Raw genomic sequence first — 22,703 nt, 5'->3', positions numbered from 1 at the left:
AACCTGCTGAATACCGCCTCTGACATATGCCTATAAAAGGTTTTGATGAAGAATGTCCTTATTTCACAATAGTAGGCCATATATAATATGTATACATCTGTATACATCTATAAGGAACTTGTTTATGAATTGAAAATAATATCCAATTTACCAATTACTCGGTGGGTTGAAGATCTGATGAAAATAATCTTGTCTTTCTTTTCAATCTTTTTTTTTGGGGGGTGGGGACGACGGGACATTGCATTCCCCTCCTTTAGAAGCAAGGGCAGAACTGTGTAACTGCCAGCTATGTCTTTCGTCTCTATGGAAGAATTCCCCACCACCCACCCTGGATTTTTTTAAAAATACCAGTATGTAAGTTTCTATGTTATTTGTTTCTTGCAGTGAGATGATGCAAAGTGTTTCAAAGTTGTTTTGTTACTGAAACCTTTTAAAGAATGCACCTCTTGCCACTCATGCTTAGATGTGAAGACCTTACGGCTGGCTGCGTCTAAGGTGAATGCACCCCATTTTGTCAAACTAAAGGAGCTGAATTTAGTGCCTGGCAGAGATAGCGCAATGCAGGAAATGAAACAGAGCGAGTATAAAGGAGTATAATCAATCAGAAAAGAGCTGGAAGGGACCTTGGAGGTCTTCTAGTCCAGCTCAAGCAGGAGACCCTACTATTTCAGACAAGTCACTGTCCAGTTTCTTCTTAAAACCCCCTGGTGATGAAACACTCACAACTTGTGAAGGCAAGCTTATATTCCTAAATATAGTATAAATCTGCACATTTTTTTCTTTAAAGCATGTTTATTTATTCATTCATTTCCATATAACAAGTGCTGTTGAAAGATCTCTGATTCTTTCTTAACTCCAGTCTTTTGTTTCTACTTTGGCCAGTTATAGAAAGAGCTTGCACCAATCTTGATGCTCTCCAGATATATTAAATTACAGGTCCTAGCATATCTGATCAACATGCCCGATAATCCTGGGGGAAATGATTTGAATCCAACAAAACATCCTGTTGCAGAGGGGAAAATTGTAAAAGGCAGAAAACAGTTTCCAGGAAGCAACTGCAGAATATGTTATAAACATCACACATTCTCTTATTCATTAAAAAAAAAAACCACTCAGAAAATCTTGAAAGGATCAGAAAGTTTTTCAACGTAGTTAATAGGAATGCAAAGCAAAATCAGAGGAACATAGGGAAGGTGAACAAAGATTTGGGGATGCCAACATTTGTGAAAGAAAATGCAAAAGCTAAGTAATATTTCTGTCAATAAAGGATAAAATGCAGTCAGTAATTTTAAAAAATAGAATATTGATAAGATTTGCATAGATTTAAAGCACAGCCCAGTCAAAAATCCAAAAGGATAGGATTGTTTCAGGAATATAGTGATGCTTGTTCATTTCAATCCATTGAAAAAATAAACATGGTATGAAGAAAAAAGAAAATGGGAAGTATAATTGCTGTATTTTTTTTGGGAGGGGGAAGAGGACATTACAGGAATTTTTAAGCAGATCCCTTTAACTTCATGCTAATGAAATTAATGAAATGAAATGTTGATTTGTACTTCATGCATTTAGTAGTCTGTCATTAATCATTACTAATAGGAAAAAATAGATTTGCTTATATACTAATGCGTTGTGTTTTTTCAGATTCCACTAAAAGTGTGAACTTTCCATCAGCTTGGAGAATCTGGTCAGTTTGGAAGTCTTAATGCTTAGAAAAACAGGTTTAAATCATTAAAATGAAATGCAACCATATATGTAAGTGCATACATGTAATGGAGGATAAGTGATGATTTCACAATGTTGTTAGAACCTGTGCTGTCCAGACAGTTTATAGTTAATGGGAATTGGTATAGTTAGTTAGTAATTGGAAGCTGTCCCGCTAAGGGAATGCATCATGGTAAATGTAGTTAAGGTATCCTGGGAAATGTAGTCTATGTCATGTGGCCACATCAGTAATCCTGATTGGTCATTGAATTGACCCTTGGTGGGTTGGGGGAGGTTTCTTCACTCTTGCTTGGACCCCAGCAGCATGCTGGTGCCTCACCCTTTGCTCTATCATTATTGGGATGAGATATTACAATCTTTTTACACCAGAAAGTCAGCTATGCAGAGAATTGGACATCGAGATGAATCTCGTCATAACCGTGAGTTATTTTGAGGATGCCTGATGAACCAATAAAAAGACTTTGTATGGATGCTTTGTGGAGTTACTCTGTCTGCCTTATATTAAGAAGCAGAACAGTAGAAAGATGGTAATCTCTCATCCCAATAACGATAGCGCAAAGGGTGAGGCACCAACATGTTGCTGGGGTCCAAGCAAGAGTGAAAAAACCTCCCCCAGCCCACCAAGGGTCAATTCAGTGACCAATCAGGATTCTTGATGTGGCCACATGACATGGTCTACATTTCCCAGGATACCTTAACTACATTTACCATGATGCATTCCCTTAAGGGGACAGCTCCCAATTACTAACTAACTATACCAATTCCCATTAACTATAAACTCTCTACAATGTAAGTAATATGGGATGCATGGGAAGAACATTTGATAACAACTTCCAAGTCATATCCTGGGAAGAAGAAAAGGAAGGCGTTTTTGTTATATTGTGGGAGAAAGGAAGAGATGGAGTCACAGCAACAGTTAACTCCTTCATTGTGAACATCAACCCAACAACTTTCCCGTCTGACAGTTCTCCTTTTATAGGAGCTGTCAGATGGGACAACCAATCAATTTAAAGTATTTTCCCACCTGATGGGCGGACCAGATTGAAAACTTGCTCCTCTCTTCAGAACACAACAGTTTTTATAGTGGTTTTGATATTATAAATTTACCTTCAAATTGGAAGACTAGATTGAATATCCCATAAGCCAGTAATTCTTAACATATTTCTCCCATTTGGTTGCTGAAATTCTTCTTATTTTTCTAATTCTTCTTATCTTCCATTATTCTTCCATCTTCCATATTAAGTTATTTTATTTTCTACTAAAAATATACTTGATCTATTTTAAGTACAGTTGGGGATGTTTCCTTTGTGGGGCCTTTGGGGGAAGGGTCTTCGGAGCTAAAAAGAAGAATCCCCCTCATTAAAAAAAAAGAGCAGAAAAACAGTATTGGGGATATACAGTATGTAGCATTTTGATTATGCTTTTTACAAAGCACATTCTTCCAAGGAGATCGTCAAACCAGGTGCCCTAAATTTAATGGAACTTCTATCTCCCAGATAGTCTACGAATGAGGTTGGTTTTGTTAAGATGACCCATAGAAAATTATTTGAGATGCTTATATTTCTACAGGGCCATCTTTCTACCTGTGCATCCACTTTCTGACACAAAGTTTGGTTGCCCTGGAGCTGGGTCTCCATGGTTACATTTGCTTTTCAGACACTCCATGGAAAATTCTGGTGTGGAGAGACTCATGCTGAAATACTGATTCCATCTAAGTGTCTGCAACACAGAGTGAATTGTAATGCTATCTAACTTGCTTATTGGCTAAAAATACCTATCAGTTCTTGTACTAAACTTTAACAAGGATCTTAAAATAATTCCTCTTGTCACATATAGCTTCACATTTCTATGAATTGACTACAATTAAGCCCAACTGAGTATTTTAAGAAATATCCAAGTAAAACAATCATTCATCCGATTAGTAACGTGCAATGATTCCTAAAGAAATGAAAGAAGAAAAAAGCCCAGAAACAGGAAGCACTTTGTAGTGAGTGAGTGAGAGAGAGAGAGAGAGAGAATATCAGTGAGTCACAGCACAATAATATTGCAATACATAGAACAGAAACAACTGGGGCCTACCAACAAATAATTATCACAAGTTGTGGTTCTGGCTGCCAGCTTGGACCGGCTTCAAAAAAGGACCGGACTAATTTGTGAAGCCATGGGGATCAATAGCTATTAACCTTGATTGTTCTGGGGCTGCTCTATAAGGCCATTGGCTGAGACTAGTTGTGCTTCCTTGTGCAGTTGGTTGCTCACCGTAAGAACAGATTGGTGGAGTAGATGGGATAGAGATCCAGTCCAGAAAGGCATAACTTACATGCTTGTGTTCTTAATGGATCAGAATATGCTTTTACTCACAATATAGTCTGCTCCAGTATAATCTCTCCTCATTAACCTAATTTTCATTCGCGCCCACTCATCCCATTACTGTATCATGTGGCCATTCAGTATTTTCACTTTTCCTTGGAACTTGGGGGAAGGGGGAAGGGGGAGAAGAGGAGGGAGGTCTAAAAAGGTTTTGTACTTCTTTGAACTCTGAGGTTCCCACAAGTAGGCTGATGCCTCTCACTTGCAAAAATGGTATTATTTTAGTTGCATAAAGTGTCAGCGGACGTATTCAAAGGATTGTGAATTGAAGGAATTAGGGAGGGGGGCGGAGAGAGGAGGGAGGGGGGGAGAGAGAGAAAGTTGGGAAATATTTCCAAATATTTCTATAGGTGCTTTTTTTTCCCCAAGCCCGTTGGTTTTCTTAACTTGTAGGACAGAAACGTTCATGGAATAACTGGCAACTGAACAAAATGGGTTCATGTGCTGTTTACCTTCTTTTATTTTATAGAACTTTCATTGTCATAACAGATTCTATTGGAAGCAATGTGGCTTAGGCCCAACTAACTGTAACTGGAGGGCAGCTGATCATCATTTTGGTCAATCTCATATAGTTGTGTGTAGCAGTCATTCCAATTATTAGCTGGTTTCCATCTTCATGTGACAAGGTTTCTGCTTTCATGTACCCAGGAGCACACAGAAGATATAGAAAATGATATATGGGTTAAAATAATATTAAAGGAGGTAAGCAGTGATTGTTGGAAAACTATGGCTGTTAAACCTGATGGCTTGCAGAACTTTATCTGATTTTACATTCATAGGAATACATTTCTATCGAGCAAGTATACATTCAAATGTTCATCAATAGCAGTAACTGTGAGAGGGATCTTGGAGTCTTAGTGGACAACCAGCTAAATATGAGCCAGCACTGTGCAGCAGTAAACAAAAAAGGTAATGCAATCCTAAATTGTATTAAGAAAGGGATACAGTCAAGATCAAGGGAGGTACTAATACCATTCTATAAAGCCTTAGTAAGACCACACCTAAGAATATTGCATCCAGTTTTGGTCACCACATTACAAAAAAGATGTTGAGACTCTAGAAAAAGTACAGAGAAGAGCAACCAGGATGATTAGTGGACTGGAGACTAAAACATATGAAGAACGGTTACAGGAACTGGGCTTGGCTAGTCTAGTAAAGAGAAGGACCAGGGGAGACATGATAGTGGTCTTCCAATATTTGAGGGGCTGCCGCAGAGAGGAAGGGATCAAGCTATTTTCTAAAGCACTTGTAGGCCAGTCAAGGAATAATGGATGGGAACTGTACAAGGAGAGATTTAACCTGGAAATAAGGATAAACTTTCTGACAGTGAGAACAATCAACCAATGGAACACCTTGCCTTCAGAAGTTGTGGGAGCACCATCACTTGAGACTTTCAAGAAGAGATTGGACTGCCATCTGTCAGAAATGGTGTAGGGTCTCCCGCTTGAGCAGGGGGATTGGACTAGACGACCTACAAGGTCCCTTCCAACTCTGATTATCTTCTATCTGTTAATTCCTCAAGGATTTTTATTAGACATTTTGGTTTGGAGTTGGGAAATATGGCAGGCTAATACTTTCCAAAGGAATAGAAAGGCATCAGTGCTGAGAACAGTAGCTGGAAGGAGGATTCTGGCAGCAATAATCTTTCTGGATAAAAGAGAGATTGTGAGATAATCCATGTGCACTCTGGATATCAATTTCCCTGAATATTTTTGTAGGTGAGATGAGAATTGAGTTGCCAGGAGCCCAGGATTCCAACTCACAACTGTGGCATAGCCCTCATGGACATTAAGTTCTGCCTTTCTCATTTCTTAATCACTTTGGAAATTTATTTGTTTGTTTGTTTCTATACTGTTCATGTCCTCTACAAGGTGACTCTGGGTGGCTGACAACTTGTAGAAACAAGTGAAAAATAGTCAAAAGATTAAAATAAACCAACATTATGCTATCATTAAAACTGTGCTAAAACTAATTAATCTATAAACATAGAAAGATTTCTTCTGTGGCAAAGATAAGATTTCTTGTGTGGTGAATCAAATCTTCTTTTGGAATAATAATAAAAAGAAAGAGAAACTTTAAGGATTGAAAGATCTAAGAATTTTCAGCAAAAAGCTTAACAAAGAAAAGATTTAAGAAAGCTTTAAAGTAGATAAAGGATCAGTCTGGGTGAAAAACATGGTGTGCCTTGAGACTTCATTAGACTGAAACTCTTAAAGCCACAGAAGATTAAAAAAGGAGGCTTGCTTTTTCCTTTTGCTTGTTTGAAATACTTTTACTTTTGGATTACAATATACAATGGCATCCCTGAGAAAAATAGCAAGAGAAGACAGAACAGGGTCGCTAGAGCAATTGGCAGAAAAAGTTACATTAGTTTTGCTTCAGAAATTATTTGAACAACTGGGCAATAAATGGGAAGCTTTTGAAAAAAAATGGACAAAAGCTTTATAAAGTTGAGGGAAGAGGTGAAAGAAGGTATTTAAAAGATGGAATATTCTATGAAACAAGTATCGGTACAGGTAAAAGAAATGATGAAGTGGAAACTTTATGCAGTAACTTATGGATAGAGAAATGGAAACAGAATGAGATAATCTGGTTTTATTGAAACTGAAAAAGAAAGAATTTTGTTAGAGATTCCAAGTTGTTTCAGAGGTTTTAAGTGAAGATATTAGAGAACAGCTTATTAAAATATTAGCCAATTTTCTGGATTGGGAAAAAGAATAGAGATTAAAAAAATCTATAGATAGTCTATAGAATAAATTCTAGATTTGCCAGAAAAAGAAATGTCCCAAGGGATAATTTGGTTCATTTGTTGAGAAAGAAGACAAGGTACCAGGTCCTACAGCAGCATTTCAATAAAATATTGAAAATAGATAATACAGATGAAATTATTTTGAGAGAGATTCCTAGTAGGATTCTATGTAAGAAAGAAGAATATTCTTTTTTGGCTGATAAATAAAAATAAAAAAAACTTTCCATTTTTATTTGAAATGGGAATTGGAAGGTGTGTTGTTGTTTTTTTAACTTTTACACAGCATAGATTCAGACTGAATTCTGTTCAGAAGGTGAGGGAATTTCTAGAAAGATTTAAAGGAAAATTGAAGGAGGTGCAAATGGAGCTCTCAGAGGATACTACAGAAGCATCACAACAGATGTAACAGGAAAAAGCTAATACTGAATTAAATGCTAGAAGTATTGACTTATCTAAATTCTTGGCTTGAATATGAATTACAAATATTTAACATGGAATATAAATGGAGCAAATGCTCCTCAAAGAAGAAAATAGATTTCTTTATTTGAAAAAAAATAGAAAAGATATTATTTGCCTACAAGAGACTCATATCAGAAAAAAGATATAAAATATTTGACTTACAAAGCTTTAGGTGGAGAATTTATTTCAATAGGTACAAAAAAGAGAAATGGAGTTGTTTTGCAAATTAATCCTCAACTTTGACTGATAAACATCTACACCTACATTTGTAGAGGTAGAAATTAATCCTCATGGAGTTAACATTAATGTTGGGAATCTAGGTCCCAAATGAGGATAAAGTGATGTTTTACAAACAACTAATGGAGAGATCAATAGACTGTTCTCATGAAAGTTGGATATATCTAAATTTATATGGCAGAGAGGAAAAAAACCCCACAAGTTAATTATAAAGTATTAGAAGAAGTAAAGGAAAGAGGAATATTGGGCCCATCTGATTTGAAACAATGTTCTGCTGTCTGTTTCTTAGCTTGGATGAAAGAGTGGATGTTGCTGAGAAACAGAAGGCTAGTGGATTCAAAAGGACAAGATTTCAGATTTGAGTGGCAGGGATATTTATAGAACAGTGAAGCTGAGGTTAAATTTTAAAAATGATTATATGATGTGCTATTTTGAGAATATGGAATAAAACAATTCTAGGTTATGTCCAAAAACCTTTTGTGGCTCTGCTTCTGTGCATCCTAGTCTTAAGGAGTTATTTTTAATAAAATAATGTACTGTTGGTACATGACATCAGATAAACTATATAGAATGTATAAAGGTAATTTGAATTTATTCTCGAAAAGTAAACAACATGAAGGAGCCTTTTATCATGATTGGTGGATTTGTAAAAAAGCCAGAAAATTTTGGATACAAATACAGGCACAAATTTAGAAGATTTAAAAAAACTAATGTACAGTTGAAACAAAAAACTTTGCTTTTTGGGACTAATGGATAAACAGCTGGGGAGAAAGTCTTGGAATTTTGCTTTTATATATAATAACTGCAGTGAGATTATTTTATGCTCAAAAGTGGAAGGACACTCAATATTATGCACAATGGAGGAATGGCTGGCGAAGATTGTGGAACTTACAAAAATGGCTAAATTAACTTCCTTGATTAGAGTAAAGTAATATGTACATTTATGGTCAATTTGAAATACCCGATAGATTTTTTTGCATGAAACATAAAAAATGAACTTTTAATTTGTGGTTTTTATGATTAGAAAATCATAGATAATAGAAAAAAGAATGTTTATGGAAGTTCTCAGTCATCCAGATCATGGTTGTCCCAAAAGTGCTTTTTCAAGAGTTAACTAGATTTTGTTTTTTGTTTTTTTTAGACGTTTTGCTTCTTATCCAAGAAACTTGTTCAGCTCCGACTGGCTGGTGGGAATGGAAGGATGAATTTCTAGTTGCCTCTTGAAAAATCACCTTTTAGGGGGGAAAAAAGTGCCTTTTGTATGTGTAGAGTCAGAGCTAATTATATAATTATACTTGTATTTGCTGAAAAAGAAATTGGAATTTTTCTTTTCATACCTTTATTCTTTCATTTCTTTATCTTTTTTCCTTTCATTATATTTTGTATTAGTTTTTGTTAGTTTTTAATTTTCCTTTTAAAACTTTAAATAACATTTATACAAAAAAGTATTTTGTAGACTCTGGAAATTTGTTTATAGAAAAGATGGCTTTTGATGATATCTAGGAAATAAGACAAATAGCTGGAGCAAATTGCCGATTTGGAACACATTCACTTCTGCAGAATATTTTCTGTTAGAAATAACTTTGCTAAATTGTTAGGGAGAAAGAACAAGAAGATGTAAAGTGTGTAAATGTAAGAGATTATTAGCAAGTGTCAGTTATTATTAGTAAGTATAAAATATTATTAATAAGCAAGTATTATTTTCTTTTTTTTCCCCCTGTATTAATGGTGACAGCTTATCTCCATTTAACTCATATAAATTCCCTTCTGAGTACAGCTTATACCTTCCATTTGCTTTATTTCTAGGTATTGCTGAAATTATGGATTTTGACATTTGCAATTTTTCATAAGCAGCATTAGGCTTATAAAAAACTATGTCAGAATACCTGTATTTTTCATAATTCTCCTTTTTCATAATTCTCCAATATTATGTTTATTTATTTGTTTGTTTATATCCTACAATTTCACCCAATGTGGATAATCCATATTGGATAATACATCAATACTGGAAAAATATCATGGAATTTTGTTTTTGTACTTGATAAATAGCAAGAATATTGTATGCCCAAGGATGGAAATATGTGGCACTATCTGCAATGGAGGAGTGGTTGGTGAAAATAATGGAACTTGTGGATATGGTTACATTCACTTTTTAATTAGAAAATATACAATATCTATGTTTATTGCTTAGAGGGCACGGTGGCTCAGTGGCTAAGATGCTGAGCTTGTCGATCAGAAAGGTCGGCAGTTCGGCAGTTTGAACCCCTAACACCGTGTAATGGAGTGAGCTCCTGTTACTTGTCCCAGCATCTGCCAATCTAGCAGTTCGAAAGCATGTAAAAAATGCAAGTAAAAAAATAGAAATCACTTTGGTGGGAAGGTAACAGCGTTCCATCCGCCTTTGGTGTTTAGCCAGCCACATGACCACGGAGATGTCTTCGGACAATGCTGGCCAGAAATGACTAGCATGTATGTGCGAGGGGAACATAAAGGTAATGTTTATTCCTAACTAGAAACTCTTATGGACTTTTTGTATGAAACAAAAAATAAATAAACTTAACGATTTATGGTTTTGATGATTAGGCAGGATAGACAATAAAAAGAAGAGAATTATCTTGTAACCATAGAGTAAGAGGTGAATTGATAGTTTTATTTATAACCGCTGTAAAGGAGGTTGCAGCTACTAATTTGTATTTTTCTTTCTTTTCTATTTTTTCTTTCCTTTCTTGCACTTTTACCTTCCTTTGTTTTCTTTCTTTTTCTTTCCTTTTTCCCACTTTGCATTAATTTGTATTGGTTTTTATCTTCCTTTTAAAAAAATAAATAAAATGAAACTGTTGAATATGATAATGAGGAGGGAAACTTCGAGTGAAGGTTTCCTTCTGGTCCGCCAGTTAGGCGGGAAAACTAGCGGTTTAGATTGTTTGGTTCACACCTCAGGTGGGAAATTCAAGGGATCTCAGTGGCTGAGCTGTCAGACGGCTCCCTTTAAAAAAGGGAGCTGCCGGACAACTACTTCCCTTCTTTTTACCGGTCTACCAATAAAGAGCTATTCTCACTATTCTTACCATCCTGCCTCTTCAATCAACCCCATACTTAACAAAAACTGTATTTACAAAAGACACAGTAACAATAGAAAGAGCAAAATCATAGCAACTCAAGTCAGACCATAATTAAAGTACACACGCATTAACACTGAGATATCCTAAAAACCATTCAAAAGGCCCGGCTGAAGAAGTTTTGTATGCATGTTCTGAATTAATTTGACCATGAGAAACCTTGACTCTGAAACCTTCAGGTTTTATCCCTTAAGCTTTTGGGGATGATGGGGCAAGAGAATAGAGTTCAGAGTCCATTGCAAGAACTTCCCTTAGAAAAACCCTTCATTTGCCAGATGCTGTGTTTTGGCTTATCGTTTATAATGCACTTAAAGTGTAAAGTTCTTAGGTTTCTGTCCAGATGCACAATGAAGGAAGACTTCATGTTCTGCTCTCCTTTTTTCTTTTGCACTTGAAATACACTTTTATACTCAAGATTATCCTTCTTTGTTCTGGCAGAAACACATGCTTTTCCTTTGCAGAGGCTGTATGCCTTAACAGATGCCTGGCATATAAATGTTCAACAAATATGTTTTTCTTGTTCCCTCATCTCCATGTTAGGGAAAGCTCACTGAGATTCTGTCAGGGAAACGTTGACTGTACATAATGGTTGGCATTTTTATTTCTGTTCCTCATTAACGATTTGTTTCCACTCAGTTGTGCTCTTGTGTATTCACTGTTCTGTTGTGGAAGTGTTATGCCTGAGCCACTGGGAACGTGTTTTGGGACTATATAGTCTCTCCCCTTGCATTCTTTGGTTTTCAACAAATGAATCACATTAACTACCATGCCTCTTTCCATTCAGAACTACAAACTAAAGAACAATGACTATAATCAGGATTCAAAATTGCAAATCAGAGAAACCCGATGACATAGTTAAACCCAATAGTTTGGCGATGTGACTGCCACATATTTATTTTGGATTCTTGTAGCAGCAGGGGAGGCTGTGTCCATAGCTCTTTGGGTCTACATATTCTACCTCTGCCTTCTTTAGTGATTTGGAAGTTCTTATCACCACAACCTTATTTGGCATCTTCCCTACTCTGGCATGTAAGAAACTCCCAGAGCCTATGGATTTTACTAGCAAATAAACAGAAGAAAATGATTACATCTGAGATGAATGAATGCTGATTGAACTCAGATGCATCTGGCTTTCACTGGATGGAGAATGGGGGAGGAATGTACTGGGGGTGTGTGCAGGATGGGCAAGTAACTTGCTTGCTCTTTCCTGTAAGTTCTCTTTCAAAGTTAAGGAACTATTAACTAGGAGTCATTTTAAGAATCAACCTTATAAACTTCAGTTCTTGGTTGCACATTTTCTGGCCAAATCTTATAGCCTTCCATAATCAGAGTTTGCAATATAATGTCCTTTCAGTGTTAGGATCTTGATAATTATTAGCTATCATGGCAACTAGCCTAAAAATCTAGGACACATTTGTTGGACAATAGCCAAGTTTGGGGAAGATTATACATTAGTTCATGCAATATACTAAGCAATATCATTCTTTGTAGGGGTTGTTCAACAAATGATAATTAATGAACTCATGACTTAACATAATGTATGGATTTGGCCATTGTTATTCTTTATATAAAATGCCAAGAAAGATGTGAGAGATAGACAGCAGGACCAGAAAACTCCCATTTGGTTACCCAGCTGTGGTAGAATTCCTGTGCAGCTGCATTCAGTGCTGAAGGGCTATTTAGACCTACCTGCAATTAATATCTTTGTCCCAGCCATCAAGGAGTCTGGTCCCAGATGGAAAATGATTCTGATCTCTTCAAAATACCGGCAGCCTGAGCTGTTCTTATTGATCAATAGCAAACTTAGAAAGAGGCCCTGCAATATAATATGATTAGTGCCCAAGCAATGCAGTCTAAAGCCATTACAGATTCAGCAGTGACACCGTTTTCAGGACATCCTGACTTACAAATGGCTGTTCCTCATCTCAGTGGAACTAGATAGCTTCTTTTTGTACTTCCCAGAGAAGTTTTATCTGTAATTGATTCTTGGCCAGATTCCACGGTGCAATTGTTAGGATCTGATGTTGTTCCCCCCTCCCCCCCACCTGATTGATGGCTGGAGCAGGCTTGATGCCAGCAGCCAAACTGTGTAGCTTTCCAAGTGTTGGCTTTTTAAGGCAATGGGATACAGAAAGAATTCATTTCAGCCTACTCGCTGTTGCTAAAATATGAAGCTTAAATCAGAACTGAGAGGCAAGTCAATTCTGTCCCTCTTAACTTCTCCACTGAGAGCAGATGAGAAGAATATTACAGCAGGAAATTGGAATAGAAGGTTTATATTGTTCTCTTAGCCAAGAATTGGTGCTCCAGTAGGACGCACCATCTCATGTTGGATCCTTGTGAAGTTAACAGTTTTCCTGCATCCCACCTGTAGCTCAGTTATCCTCCTCCTGACCTTTTCTATAGAGTTCTCTTCAGCCAGATTACCAAGGACAACTGAAGCAGACAGAGGAATATCAGCGTACCTCAAAACATTTTCAATGGTAGCAGCCTAGACAAGAGGAAGGTATACGGAAAACAATGCCTGCCACGGAATGCACATCTCTCAGGTCATAATATAAAAAGCAGCTGAGTGGGGAGTTGAAACACAATGCTCCCCAGTGGTTCAATCCCATTTGCTTGGATGACTCTGCATTTAACATACATGCAAACAAGCAATCATCTTGCTTAGCAATTTGGGTTCATGTTGTTATGTAAAAAGACCTCCTGCTTGGCAAACAGTGTGATATAGTAGCTGTGGAAGGTACATAAACTGCTCTAATAATAATGTACCAATGCTGCAACATGCAGCTGGCAGTGCAGCTTGGTTTTGTTGCCTTTGATGAAGAGCTGAAACCTGATATTTCACTAAATTAGCTTTCCTCAATCTGGTACTCTCCAGCAGCGTTGGACTATAGTTCCCATCAATTGCCATGATGGCTTGGAATGTTGGGCTCAACAAACTGGGAGGGAATTACCATGTTTCTCGTAAAATAAGGCTGGGTCTTATATTTTTTTGAGCCCTGAAAAAAACAGCTAGGCCATCTTTTCGGGGGTGACTTAATCCCCCCCCTTGCATCCTCATCTAGAGAGCCCCGCGGGCAGCCTCGCCACCAGCCGCTCCTAACGGGTGATCATGGCGAAGCGCAGAGAGCTCCCTACTCCCACCAAACACCTTTGCTGCAGACCCAAGACCTCTGGCACGCACCACTGTTGCTTTCCTTCTGCCCATTCTGCCGCCACGTTTGGAGCTGCCGCTTCCGTGTTTGGAGTGCCGCTGCCATTTAGAGTGCCGCCGCCATTTGGAGCACCGCTGCCACGTTTGGAGCTGCTGCTTCCGTGTTTGGAGTGCTGCTGCCATTTGGTGTGCCACCACCATTTGGAGCATCGCCGTCATGTTTGGAGCTGCCACTTCTGCATTTGGAGCTGCCACTGTGTTTGGAGGTGCTCCAAACAGCAGTGGTGCTCCAAATGTGGAAGTGGCAGCTCCAAACGTGGCGGCGGCATGGGCAGAAGGGAAATCAACAGCGGTGGGCGCTGAAGGTCTTGGGTCTGCCGCAAAGGTGCTTGGCAGGAGTGCTTGGCTCTCCACGCTCTGCCATGATCGCCCATTAGGAGCAGCTGGTGGCGAGGAATTGCTGCCCGGGGGTGCTCCTAATGGCAAGTCCCCCCACCCTTCCCCCCATTTTGCATGTTTTAAAATCTGCCTAAATTTGGGGGGAGGGGCTTAATTTCATTTTATGCCTAGAAAACATACTGGGTCTTCCTATTGGGGGAGGTGGTATTGTTGGAGAAACACGGTAGTTTTAAATGTTTTGAAACATTTTATTTCACTTTTGTTTTAACAGAGAGCAATAGAACCTTCTCCCTGATCTACAAAGCAGTATTTTTTGTTCATTTTTATTTTGTCTATATTCTGTAAGGATTTACAGACATTTATATTCCATCTTTATTATTTTTATAAATAACTCAAGGTGAAAAACACATCTACTATTCCCTTCTCCTCCTATTTTCCCCATAACAACCACTCTATGAGGTGGGTTGGGCTGAAAGAGAGTGACTGACCCAAAGTCACCCAGCCAGTTTTCATGGAGTACTAGAACTCAGAGTCTTCTGGTTTTTACCTTGGATTCTTTATCATTGGACCAGAGATCTCTCTCATATATCTCTTTCATAACTCTCTATAGGATTATTCTAGTCAATGGTAATCACAGTGAACCCATCTAATGGAAATAATGTTTATATTTCTACAGGTAAAGTCAGTATTTATTCCTTAGAGGGGAATCCTTTCCTCTACTAGACTTTAGAGGCGTGTGTGTGATCTTGCTTTTGCAGCCAAACGGGGTATCCACAGCATTGGCAGAGCTGCACGTTTTTCAGAATAAGAACACATCTTTAAGAATAAAATTGAGAGGAAATTTTCCAAAATAGACTGAGCATACCCAATGGCATCTGGATGCTGGGTGTGCAAGCAAGCAGAAAATCATGTCAGCAGAATAAATATCTTAGAATGCAACTGATTGGCTGAAATATGAAACCTAGCAGCAATAGAGCAAGATTTGGTTGAAGATTTCAAAACAGGAAATAATTCTACTGTATGGGTCAAAAAGTCAATGTGACATGTTTGATTAGATCCAGAAATTCAGAGAAATCCTTTGTATGAGCCAGGAAGCCCATACAAAAATTGGGAGCAAGTTGTTTCTCAGTCTAATCTACCTTTTTAGGTTACATCTGTTTTGAGGATAATAATAATAAGGGAAGCCATGATCTCCTTGAGATAACATAAAATATAACTGAAAATTAATAAATACTGGGTGATTTTTGGTTAAGCAATGTGCTTAATCTTTTCTTTAGAATGGCCTTGTGGGTAACTGTAGAAGGCATTAATAGTTCCTTAAGTCCCTAGTAAAAATATTATTATTATTGTTGTTGTTATTGTTATTACCAACATATTAAAGGTTTAGATGGAGCAAATTAGATGTAATTTGGAAGATCCCTGCATTGTGCATCTAGTCTTTTATTTTTATATTAATTGTAGACATAGCAACCAAGGGTTACTTTTTCCATAGCAAGCTGTTTTTCTGGTTAAAATAATTCCTCACTGCTTCTTGTTCTAATAGGGAAAATCTGCAGATAACTTTATGCTACCTGTCCCCTACCCTTAAAGAAATTGTAGCTTCTGAAATAAAATTGCCAGAGTGGGAAGGATTGGGATAAGTCCCCCAAAACCTATGCAACTATTGTTATTTTTTTTTTTAAGTGGAGATATCTTGTTCTTTCCTGGGTGACTTATGGCAATCCCACTGGAGCTGTTCATACTGAGAGTTTCATTTTTTTGAGAACCTTGGCTGAAGACCTAACTTCTGTTGGCTATTTCAGAAAGAGCTAACATAGTGCTGTACAACATTTTCAATTAAAGGAGCTATCGAGCAGTTGATAAAGTATTGAGAAGATCAGTTTCTGCTCCAGAAGGTTTCTGAGACTTGATTTCTCAGGGACTGTGCTGGAGAGTGTGAGAGGCTATGACAGGAATGCAAAGGGTCTTGTGTTGATAATCAAGATCTGTATCACTGTCATGACAATCTTTATACTAGTTGTGGTGGTTCATCAAACAAGTTATTTTTAAAAAGGCAACAGAAAAATACCCAAAGTTGTAATTCAGTTCCCAGATCTTTTTATTAAGACTTTTTTTTATAGTTTGACAAGAAGAGCCATATTTACAGTACAGAAGATAATAGTACTAAATACTGTCTGGGAATGCAGTAACAGCACTGTGGGGAGGGGGGACAGTCTAATGGTTCTTCTTTTTCCTTAAATACACCCACAAGCTACTTTCACCTTGCAACATCTTGTAGCTTGAAATTCCCAAATAGTTCCATGAATATCATATACAGAAAGGGAATTTCCTACTGAAGAAGCCAGGAATACACATAGTAGAGTCTAAAACTAAATGCTATCTGCAGACAATGCTAGGTTGGCACTTACATGTTGAAGCATCTGCAGGAGTCTGCTGGAAGGTACCTAAGATTAGCAGTGTCCATCTGAAATGAAGTCCAGGAACCACTCAAATTTCTACAGTGAATTAGCAGCAACGTTGGCCAACAAGTTGGTCCACACAACAAAATGCTGATTGTGAAACAGTTCAAATGCTTGCACTGGTTGACAGCCCATCTCGACATTGATAATATGGAGTAACCCTGAATGCCTCAGATACATTTTTATATATTGAATACACAGCAAGCAGGATTACAGCAAATTGATGGGTCCTTCCAACTTACATTCTCCTTGTATACATTTTTAACAGGAAAATTTCTTGAGCCAATCCCAGCTTCTAGTGACAGTCACTGAGGATTCAAGAGTCCTGAAAAAACAAGGATTTTCAGATTCTTTCACAGTAAAAGATGACAAGCAGGCAATAAAATAAAACCCAACCAATCCCCCTTTTAAGTTCCTTTCTGTCTCATGGCCAAAGTTTGCCTTGGGGTTAGCTTTGATTGAATAGATCTAGCACTGACAACACTATTTAATATCATTTGCTTCCCATTGACTACTAGGACTTGAATGGACTTAAAATAAACTTATTTATAGCTACATGAAATGAGAAAAATGGGAACTATCTTCTAGAGGTTCCAAAGCTGCTTCAAAGGGAAGAGCTGTGATGATTCATTCAGCTTTCTAAAGGCTTCAGAAAATGCCCGGATGCACATAGGGTGGCTTGGCTTACCAAGAAGAATAAGACAAAAGCACAGTGAAAACTGAGGGCACTATATCTGACCAACTACACACAGAGCATTTTCATTATTAGCTCTAGGTTGCCAATATCTAGAAACTTCTATCACACCACATTTCCATCTCCTACTAGTAGAAGGATCATCAGATACTTACATGGTAGCATCAGCTCACAAAAAGAAAGGTGACAACACCACCACCCCCCGCACACACACATTTTTGACTGTATGAATATTGTTCTGGAACACATCTGGCTAACACATTAAATCTGCAGTGACCATTTACTTCAGCATTAGTTTAATAAAAGTTTAGGACATTGGAACTTAAATCAAATGATATAGTAAGAATGCCATTCTTGTAGCTTAATAAAGAGGGATAACTAATTCATGCAGTTTCAAAACATTTCAGTATCAGTGAAGTAAATAACAGCAAACAGACTTATAACACAGCCTTCAGCAATCTAGGTTATGTAGAATATGGCACCTAATGTGTACAGAAATACCAAATACAGCCAGTCAGGATCAAACTCCTGGCAGTGGGCAGAGTTAGCTTGCAACACTGAATTCTAACCACTGCATCACCAGGGCTAATCAGTCCCTGAAAATATTCTTTCCTTTTGGAGAAACTGTAACCCAAGCTACTCAGGTAGCCACTCAAGCTACTTTTGACCACAACTGGGGCAAAAATTTCCATTGCTAAGCAGGGTGGTTAAGTGAGTTGCACCTGGTTTTATGACCTTTTTTGCCATGGTTGTTAAACAAATCCCTGCAGTTACTAAGTGAATCATGGGGTTATTAAGTGTAGCTGGATTTCACCATTGATTTTACTTGTCAGAAGCCAGCTGGAAAGCTTGCAAGTGATGATGGTGGTAGGTCTAACTTTAAGAACATCCAGCTGATAATTAAATGAGTGGATTTTTAATTCATAGCTTTAATCGCCAGGCCAACCTCTTCTTTGAAGTTAAAAGGAAATCATTAACAGATAACTCTTCTCCCTTCCACTGCTGATATTACAGCATTATCTCTTATGAGAAGAGAATGAGAACGCTCTGAACATAAGTTTTCCCTGATAGAACAATATGCCTCAAGGGGCTGAACAAAACCTGCTCTCTCCAGAACTGGAGTTTCTTGTTGGGGAAAAGTTTATTGGTTAAATTTCATCCTATTAAACAGTTGCTGTTAGATTTGAAAAAAAAAATAGCAAAGCCAGTTGAAGGGACTGAAACTTCCAGAGTTTCATATTATTGCACAGTATCGTCTATGTTTTTTTTTATAATAGTCAGTTATGATCAGAAATCACTCCAGCTGATTCACATGTCAACACTGCATCACTGGATGATTAATCACCCTGGCTTGCAGCTGGAAGTGCCTCAGTTAAAAATCACTTTAGTTCTAAGGACAAGTGTTTAATCTCTAATAGCTCTTTCACTTATACAAAGCTCAAGCTAAGTAGTGGACAGCTGTGTTGAGCTTGCTCTAAGCCAGGGGTGTCCAACCTTGGCCACTTTAAAACTTGTGGACTTCAACTCAGCTTTGCTGGCTGAGGAATTCTGGGAGTTGAAGTCCACAAGTCTTAAAGTGGCCAAGGTTGGACACCCCTGCTCTAAGCAGACTGGAACATCTCTATGAAAGAGGAAATCTATGCAAATCTAATATTGCTTCTAAAATCTCACATCGCTAATAAAGGGCAAATCTGGGGGGCGGGAATGAGGGATGAAACAGGTATATCAGCAATCTGAACTTGCAGATTTTGGCAATCAAAGCACTACCTTAGCATCTGAGATCTTAAAGCTCCAAGTTAGTAGAGCAGCTTGTAATAGATGGATGTGGAGATGTGGGGTTGAAGAGTATAAACCAGGAATAGTTAACCAGTTCAAAATACATAGAAGGCCCTTGTCAAACTTCAAAACACTGCCTGCTGTCGCAGACATTTTTTCGTTTCTCAGCTTGCCACAGAGTATTGGGTGGGGGTGGGGGGAGGAAAGAAAAAAACTATCCTGCAATCTGCAACTCTTACACTGCAAAAACATATAGACTACACAACTCAATCAGGGCAAAGCAATAGATGCAATCTACATAGACTTCTGTAAAGCCTTTGATTCAGTGGTACATGACAAACTACTCCTAAAACGAAAATCTAATGGTTTCTCTGGACTCTTGCATAACTGGTCAGAAGCATTCCTGTCAAACAGACAACAAATGGTCAAAATTGGGAGCATCCTATGAAATTCTGTACCTCAACAGTGGTGTTCTAGGACCAACTCTCTTCATACTCTACATAAATGACCTCTGTGATCATATTAAGAGCAACTGCATCCTCTTCACTGATGATGTAAAGCTATTCAACACCACAGACAATACTGCTACCCTTCAAAAAGACCTCGACTATATATCAGAATGGTCAAACAAATGGCAACTTCAAATCTCAACAAACAAATGTTCTGTCTTACATATTGGCAAAAAAAAAATCAGAAAATAAAATAAAGGCTGAATAGTCAAGACCTTGTTGATGATCCAAACTCTGTCAAGGACCTTGGAGTACTCATCTCAAATGATCTAAGTGCTAGAGCCCACTGTAACTACATAGCCAAAAAGGCATTAAGAGTTGTTCATCTAATCTTACGTAGCTTTTTCTCTGGTAATATTACACTAATAACTAGAGCATACAAAACATTTGCTAGACCAATACTCGAATACAGCTCATCAGTCTGGAACCCACATTACGTATCTGATATTAACACAGTTGAGAAAGTCCAGAAATATTTCATAAGAAGAGTTCTCCACTCCTCTACTCATTGCAGAATACCTTATGCCACCAGACTTGAAATTCTAGACCTAGAAAACCTAGAACTACGCCGCCTTCGGTCCAATCTAAGTATAGTATATAAAATCATACATTGCAATGTCCTACCTGTCAATAAATACTTGAGCTTCAACCATAACAACACTAGAACAAACATAAGATACAAACTCAAGGTTAATCGCACCAAACTTGATTGCAAGAAATACAACTTCAGCAACAGAGTGTTCAATGTCAGAAATACCCTACCTGACTCTGTGGTTTCTTCCCCAAACCCCAAAATCTTTAACCTTAGACTGTCTACTATTGACCTTACCCCTTTCCTAAGAGATCTGTAGGGGGCATGCATAAGCGCACCATCATGCCTACTGTCCCTGTCCTATTGTTTCTTTTATTTTTCTTATATGTATCTTTGTATTCATAACTATGTTTTTACTTATACCTATTATCTTGTAGGCAATTGACAAACCAAATAAATAAATAAAATAAATAAAGAGGTTTGGAATGCCAGCCCAGACAACAACAAGAAGCCATCCGGTGGGAACCAAGGTAATCTCAACAGATGCTTGGCAAAGGCCTGAAGGAATTGCCATAGTCACACCAGAACTCCTAATTGGACAATATGACCTGGTCGAGGGAGGGGAGGAAAGAATTCATTCTTTAATTAGGCAAAAACCACAGGAACTAGTTAAAGAGTTGACTTTGCTTTAAGCGTGCCGAAATGATGTACTCAATAAAGTTATGCTTAAAGAGATCTGATCATCTCGATTTGCTGGTGTGGTTGGGATCGTCAGTCACAACCTTGACAACCCTATCTTGCATTAAAACAATATAAATGTTATTTAGCCATAGCAGTACAATGTACATGTTATACACAAAAGAGTACACAAATGCCTCACACATAACTACACACAGATAGACAAAGCAAGTCCTATAAAAGTGAACCAGTCCTCAGTTTCTTTCATTATGACCCTGTTTTGCTGAAAGAAGACATCTAGGAACAATTAAATTCAAGTAATCTAAAATGAAAATAAGAACTAAAAGTAACTTAATTATGTTTGCTTTGACTTTAAAGTTTCACATAGAATTGCTGGAGGGTGAGCTTTGCAAAACTCGGGTGGCTGACACCGGAAGTCACTGCACTCAGTAAGCTGTTTTTTTATTGAGTCAGATATTGGTCTACATAGTTCATTACCACTAGTAGCAATATAAAATGCCAGGCTGGAGCCTTTCCAATCTTAGTTGAATCTGTTGGGATTTTTGATGTATATCAACCAGACGCCTCTCTCTAAGTTATTACTCTATTCAGAAGAGGGAGTGGAGATTGCGAGAATAAAGAGCTTGCAACCCGAACTTCTCCATGTTCCTTCAAAAATAAGTTCTGCAGGATATTCCCTAGTAAGCGTACAGGAAATTGTATTTTTCAGAATCCACTCCTCATACTTAACTGATTTCTATTCTAGTCCTGAACATTTTTAAAAAAAACACTTTTATACAAAATTAATACACTCCATTCAAACCAAGGCATTTGCACACATCTAACTTTGTAGCCTAATCTTTTGGGTATATTTGGTTATGATTTTTTTTTTTTTTTGCTGAAAGGGGTAAAACTAGATGAACATTTGAGAGGCAACTCAGATTGACAGTTCTGTGTTTCCATAGATGCTGCAGGAATTAAAAGGCTTGCTTTTTCTGCTAAGACTGTTCTTGATCCAAATATCTATTTATTACAATAAGCGAACACTAACTGATGTCCTGTTTTTAAGCACTAAAGGAATCTGATTGGCAAGGCAGAAAAACCACTAGCACAGATGATTTCTGGGCAGCTCAATTACTGCTATGACTTTTAAGCATATTGGCTAGCTAACACCCTCATAATTTCCATTTTCTCCACTCTCCTTGTGTCCCTCTGAGAAAACAAAGGTATTTAAGAATTAAATATTCATATTCAAACTATTTCACATACCCATTGTGTCTTTGGACAAAGTAAATTGACCCAATGGTATATACAAAGGCTACACTGTGTGTTTTAAAACGATCAGACTAATTTTCCAGGAGCCTGGTCTGTCAGTGTTACTCATGTCAAAGGAGGCTCCATGATTAGAATCAATGTATTTCTGAATGATAAATATGATGGAGACACAGCAGCCAAGCTATTTTAGCATGTCCTGCTGATATGTGTGCTGTAATATATATTGTGGTTGGATAATTTGCTGGAAACATAATGTTCCCTGGGATCAGAAATGCAAAAATATTGTCTATCATCATTCCTTCTGTGGACCCACCACAGTGACCCACCAGGTTGAAAATGTTGTATCTTTTTTGCATATTGTAGAATTTATGGAAGGCTAAAGAACACTTACTTTTGAAACATAGCCTTCAACATGCCAGGCAAAGCATGCTGGGGCCTCTCAAATCAACAGATGTTCTGCACCTCTTCACGAGACCAGCATGTCAAGTCATATCTGCCTTGTTTTCCTACTAGAGATCTATATAAAACAGTGTATGTATGTAGGGTACAATTGAATTATACAGTGTCT

General features: G+C 37.7%; 1 protein-coding gene across 1 annotated transcript in view; it reads right to left on the bottom strand.

Moving 5' to 3' along the window:
• Positions 1-16,286: 16,286 nt before the first annotated feature.
• KCNC4 (potassium voltage-gated channel subfamily C member 4) overlaps positions 16,287-22,703 on the bottom strand; it is a 30,994-nt gene continuing 24,577 nt past the window's right edge. The window contains exon 4 of the mRNA XM_026707276.2: positions 16,287-16,996. Within this exon, the coding sequence (XP_026563061.2) occupies positions 16,977-16,996 (20 nt within the window). The 3' untranslated portion in view covers positions 16,287-16,976. The remainder of the gene's footprint in view (positions 16,997-22,703) is intronic.

Source organism: Pseudonaja textilis, chromosome 3 (assembly GCF_049901715.1).
Source record: "Pseudonaja textilis isolate UNSWEBS1 chromosome 3, rPseTex1.2, whole genome shotgun sequence".
NCBI classification, from domain to species: domain Eukaryota; kingdom Metazoa; phylum Chordata; class Lepidosauria; order Squamata; family Elapidae; genus Pseudonaja; species Pseudonaja textilis.
This window is presented reverse-complemented; position numbering and strand designations above follow the sequence as displayed.